Raw genomic sequence first — 6,182 nt, 5'->3', positions numbered from 1 at the left:
AGGTATATCAGAACAAAAATGAGGAATTCTATTCAACTCCTAAAATCCTTGTTGTCAAATCTTATTTACAACTACTTTTTGATTCTCCAAAAATCGAGAAAGTACATCTCTCATAAATATACTAAAAATTTTTCAAAAGACTTGCATTCTTTATGGCTTTCCTTGATTATTTTGAGCCTCAATGATTCTTGTATTAACTCTGTTTAGACTAGGCTTAGCACGATCCGGCCTTCTTAGCATAGCACATCACAAATGCACTTAATTTATCGATTTGGAAGCTCAATTGGTATGTCATCAATTAATTGGATGATTGTCACGTAGATGAACATCTAGAGCACCCATGACTAAATTACAATCACGTATGCAACACATGTTGAGATGCCCCTGAGACCATCATCCAAATGCCACAGGTAAATTTATTTGCTTCTAGAAAAGCTATGCATAGCCGAATATCCTTGAGATGTCTATGATATCAACATGTTCTATCTAGCCCTATTGCCATTACACAATACATCTTATGAGATGTTTCCACCCTGTATTGATCGTTTTGAAATATACTTTACTTCCATTGAATGTGCCTTGAACCCTCTATCTAGCCCTATTGCCATTACACAACACATCTTATGCGATGTTTCCACCCTGTATTGATCGTTTTGAAATATACTTTACTTTCATTAGATGTGCCTTTAACCCTTCATTGCCTCATCATGGGCTTGCTATGGCAATCTTTGACAATGTGCCCTACCCCACCATAGTCACACAACAAACTTCACCTTGCTCTTTGCATGTGATTTTTTGCTTGAGATAAGATTGATGTCGCTTCTAACTTGGATTGTTCTTGTTCAATCCAAGCTTGGATCAAGACCTCCGATTATGTGATGCATAGTTTTGAGCCTCCTTGCCTTTCAACTACGTGTTGCACGTTCTCCTCTGACTCCTTTGCATCAATTCTCCTCTTGGATCAATAGGCTTATTAGCTCATCTAGCTTTTATAGTTGCCTCTAGCTAGCACTACCACCTTGAGGCCTTCAAAGAATGGAGAGAAACTTTAAAGTACCCTTAAATTTCAATCAAGACACTTTTTATACCTAAGTCCAAAACCTTGCATATTACCAAATATCCTCACATGACTCAACATGGCAATTAAGCGTTTGACCTTCAGAAGGCTTTTATATGTGGTAGCTTGGAAAGAGAGAAACTTGCTAATAAGGCTCAAAAAAAATAATGAACTGGGCATAGCAAAAGGGTGGGCACTTGTGAACTCATAAGCCCTTGGGCATGATCATTTCCATCACCTACAAGACCTTAGCAATGAACTGCACACATAGTTGCAATGTTATCAATCTCAAAGATGCTAACTCCAAGATTCTTCTGAGACAATATCTAATTGGTTATACATGGTAGAGGGCATAGACCTTGGAGCACAACTCATGCAAGGTCTCATAAGAAAATATTAAGTGTATTTTGGTTTGAAACTACAAGCAAATACGTTTATAGAAAGCAAATTTGATGTACCACCAATGCATACCATTGAAATCAGTTAAAAAATGACGAAAAAAGACATCACACCATTGCATACTTGATAGCTAGCGAGAGGTTCGCTTTGCCTTTAGCTTTACCAAAAAAAATCGAATGGATGAAGATAGATGCGGATAGCTGCTATCAACACTCGAAAGGATCACACAATGGTGGTTTATTCCCTACCACCTTCAAAGAGAACAATCTGTGAGAAAACTGGCCGCTGATACGGCAAGAAGAATGTGTGCGCCGGTTGATTCCTCACAGAATATGCAGAGTAAGGACCTCTAACAAAGCCCAGCTAAGCCATGATTTGGGAATCATTCAGATAAAAAGAGCTCAAATTTTATCAACTACAAAGAGACTCATGACATGAAATGTGCCAGAACCTACTAAAGGGGGAACCCATTGGACTGAAGCCAATCACGAATGCCCCCAACAAATTATTACTCTTTTCATCTTGGAAAAAATTCCTCTGCAGGGTAGAAATGTGGCTGCTCATCCCCTAGAAATTCCCATGCATGTTTTTATCACAAAGCCACAAAGCTGGAAACGTTCTCAAAAATATGCAAAATTGATTTTGGAAAGACGCCTTCAAAGAAGTAAGGTAACTGGATCCTCAATGTATCCCTTGAAAGCACCAAGCCATCGAGCTCCAATAGCCCCTGATGCATACACCCATTTGATTCAGCCCTTAAATGGTGACTACAATTCAATAAATGCAGAAATCATGAAAATCAGAACAGGTCAATACAAAGACATTCAAAATAGACTTATCAGCTGATACTTACCATCAACAACTCGGTGATCACAGCTTAATGTGGCTGACATAAATGATGATGTCGTAAATCCACCGTCCATGTCGCTTACTACACGTTTCTCAGCTGCAAGATAAGAAGTGTGTAAAAAATATGCCAACCTACATATCTTTGCTAAAATAATATAGAGACCAAACTTATGAGCAACTGAAGACCTTACTTCTATCATGCCATTTCTTTCAATATAAGGAACATAAATGTTCAGAAGAAATTTCCGGTTTGTCTAATGAAGATTGTAAGGAAGCCACAATATGTGCTAGTGCAATTGAGGAAGCAACACCATGCACGATACTCTTTGCACTAACGAGTTCAACTTGTACACATAAGATTCCACTCAAATTGGAAAAGGCCCAAGAAAATCCGATAGACCAAAATATGACCCCGATTTATAGTAGTAGCAGTAGCAGTAGCAGTAGCACTAGGAGTAGCAGTAGCAGTAGCAGTAGGAGGAGCAGTAGCAGTAGTAGTAGCAGTAGCAGTAACAGCAGCAGCAGCAGGAGCAGCACTGGAAACTATATATACCTAGATGAATCCAGGAACATTCCCAAACTCATCCTCTAAAAACACAACATAGTACAGTTTCTGTTACGCTCAAGTTGAGGTAACATGACCTTGGAAGGGTCGGTCGACATTTTCCTTTAAAGGATCAATGTTTGTATTATATTTGTTGGGCTTTACGTTAATGATCAGAAAGGAATTAAAGTCAAGGTCCTTGGTGAGGGTGATATGGCACTAGACTAGGTGGGTCTAAGGCTAAAGGGTCTGAATGCATTAAAAGTGCCAAGGGGCAAATGATTCAATGATATCCAAAGAGGGGTAAATGATGCATTTAGGAGGTACCTTAGAATGAAGACATGTGGCATACTAGATCCATCTAGGGAATTGGGGCTCGTTGGGATTTGGCAAGCAGGAGCTTTCACGTAACGTAATCATCTTGAGAGCTTGCTACCATCGAGGTTGGCTGGGAGGATAATCTGTGTGCCTATGCCCGTGATTAATGTGAAATTTGAGGCCAATTTCGTTCAATGGCAGAATACACTGATAAGTTCAGAGAAAGTGTAATAAAAGTTTATGAACCTCTACCTCAGTCAATCCAGGTAAAAGATTTTATCTTTGGATTGAATGATCGGATCAAGATGGAAGTTCAGGCTAAGTATGCAAACACTCTAGATGAAGCAATTGCCATAGCCCTGAACTATGAGGATGCAAAAGGAAACAGACTAAGTGGCTTTGTGCAGGTTGGGACTCGATATGAGTACCCGAAGAAAACTGGGTTTAAGAAGAAGTGGATTAGCAAAGGGAGTGCCTCACAGCCTAGTGGTCAAGCCAAGCAGGCAAAACCAATTGAGACTCCTTAATCAAGTACCACCATTGGAATGAAAAGAAAAGTAACACCAATGGCAGCCCGGCCTTGGTCAAAGTCTTCTTTGAACCCAGAGCAAAGAGAAAAAGCGAGGAGAGAAGGCTTGTATTTTTGGATGCCTTCAGCCTCATCAGTGGAAAGATTGTCCACAAAACAAGGATCATCGGATGGCTGAGATAGTGATCTCAGAATGCGACGTGGAAATGGAGGGAAGTCCCAGAGCAAAACAAATGCAGATTCAGCTAGCGGGATCTTCTCAAAGGTCAATACCTATTTTGTTATGTGTGTCTGTTGCTAAGTTGTAACTAGTGCACCTGATAATGTCCTGTCAAAGCCCGCAGCAACGGGGTATATAGCCTTTAATGATACGGAGTTAATTAAGATGAAAGGACAAGTAGCTAATCATGATGTCATTGTGTAGTTTGACTCAACGTTAATGCACAATGTAATTAACTCCAAGCTTGTAAAGAGGCTGAAACTAAAGACTAGCCCATCTGACTATGCATATACAGTCAGAATGGCAGACGGAAGTTCAACTGAAGTATGGGACCAAAGGGTTACTCAGTTAGGACTTCGAATTCAGGACTATGCTGAGAAGCTTGATTTTGAAATGACAGAGCGACATAGCCCTGGGTAAGGCTTGGCATTCTAGGAAGAATCCAACCATAGATTGGAAAAAGCACATTTATTAATTCAAGATGAATGATGTGTTGTATGTCTTACAAGGTGAAAAAGATATACCTCAAGGACCGTCGGTTTCCGTAATGGAAGTTCGAAATGCTCAAGAAGAGTTTTTGTTTCTTTGTACAGCATCGGTAGAGCCGATTGATGGTCCTTTGGCTAGCACTGATGTTGTCTAAAATGGAGAGATGGCCAAGCTGACTGATCAAATAGCAGAGGAGTTCTCTGATTGTTTTAGGGATGAGTTACCTTGTGGGTTACCTCCAGAGCCGAATGTTCAGCATAAGATTGAACTAATCCCGAGGGCAGAACCTGTAAATAGGCCTCCCTATAGATTAAGTTTTACCAAAGAAGCAGAGGTACGAAGACAACTGGAAGAATACCTCAAGTTGGGGCAGAGTTTTACCGGAGAAGCGGAGGTACGAAGACAACTGAAAGAATACCTCAAGTTGGGACAGATTCAACCCAGTTTCTCATCTTTTGCTTCGCCAGTGATATTTTAAAAAAAAAGATGATACTTTTGCCTCTGTATAGATTATAGAGCATTGAATAATATCACTATTAAGCACAGGTATCCGATGGCTCGAATCGATGATTTGCTAGATGCGTTACATAGGGCCGTAATTTTCAGTAAGATAGATCCTAAATATGGCTACCATCAGATCCGTATTAGAGCCGAGGATGTGCATAAAACCGCTTTTAGAAGCACGTTTTGACATTATGAGTTTTTGATAATGCCGTTTAGACTTACCAATGCTCTCGTCATGCTTATGAACGATTTACTCCATTCGTATATTGGGAAGTTTGTAGTACATTTTATTGACGATATTCTTGTGTTTAGCAAAAGTATTGCTGAGCATCACGAACACTTAAGAAAAGTGTTCAATACTTTGAGAAAAGCCAGTCTTTATGTAAATAAAAAGAAAATTGTACTGTGTATGGTAAGACTTGAATATTTAGGATTCATTATTACTCCTGAGGGGGTAGAAATGGATCCAAAGAAAGTGGCTGCGATACTGACTTGGCCAATCCCTCAGAGTTTGACCGCTTTGCGATCATTCTTGGGATTTGTCCAATTTTATCGAAGGTATATCAAAGGATATTCCGAAATAGTAACGCCATTGACTGATCTGACCTCAGATAAAGTACCTTTTATATGGGGACAGAATCAACAGGAGAATTTTAACACCATAAAACAAGCTGTGGTCTCACGACCGGTGTTAAAAATAGTTGATCCCCAAAAACCGTTTTTCCTTAAAACCGATGCAAGTGGCATTGCGATAGGAGCAGTTCCCCTTAGAGGAAAGGCCAGTAGCCTTTGAAAGCAAGAAGGTTTCTCCCTCTCAACGAAATTAGCCAACTCATGAATTAGAGTTGTATGCTGTCGTCCATGCTCTGAAAACATGGAGACATTATTTGTATGGGTCAGAGTTTTATGTTGATGTTGATCATGATACTCTGAAACATTTTTATAAACAACCAAACTTGAGAGGCCGCCAAGCTAGGTGGGCAGAACTCATGCAGGAGTTTAACTTGACGATTCGGTACTGAAGAGGGAAGGATAATAAAGTTGCTAATGCGTCGTCGCGCATTATGAGTTTCACGGTATTAGAAAGTGCTCTAATGACCAAGATAAGAGAAACTCAAAAGGTAGACGAGTTCGTCCATAGCCTTTGGCCTAAGGCTCATGTATTCAAACCCAAGGAAAAGAGTGACCTGGCATCCAGAAAAGGCCAAACTTATGCAAGATATACCATAGAGATGGTATGCTGAAAAGAAATGGCAAGGTAGTAGTACCTAAT

General features: G+C 40.0%; 1 protein-coding gene across 1 annotated transcript in view; it reads right to left on the bottom strand.

Annotated features, from left to right (window-relative positions):
- Positions 1-1,593: 1,593 nt before the first annotated feature.
- The window catches only part of LOC147885493 (dihydrolipoyllysine-residue acetyltransferase component 3 of pyruvate dehydrogenase complex, mitochondrial-like), an 86,939-nt gene continuing 82,350 nt past the window's right edge, over positions 1,594-6,182 (bottom strand). The window contains exons 16-17 of the mRNA XM_087396068.1: positions 2,310-2,402; positions 1,594-2,183 (exon numbers count right to left, since the gene is read on the bottom strand). Coding sequence (XP_087252194.1) covers positions 2,113-2,183; positions 2,310-2,402 — 164 coding nt within the window. The 3' untranslated portion in view covers positions 1,594-2,112. The remainder of the gene's footprint in view (positions 2,184-2,309; positions 2,403-6,182) is intronic.

This window comes from Dipteris shenzhenensis, chromosome 25, assembly GCF_047967505.1.
Source record: "Dipteris shenzhenensis isolate YYH24624 ecotype China chromosome 25, Dip_SZ_1.0, whole genome shotgun sequence".
Lineage (NCBI taxonomy): Eukaryota > Viridiplantae > Streptophyta > Polypodiopsida > Gleicheniales > Dipteridaceae > Dipteris > Dipteris shenzhenensis.
Note: the sequence above shows the minus strand (reverse complement) of the source record. Positions and strands in the feature narration are given on the sequence as shown.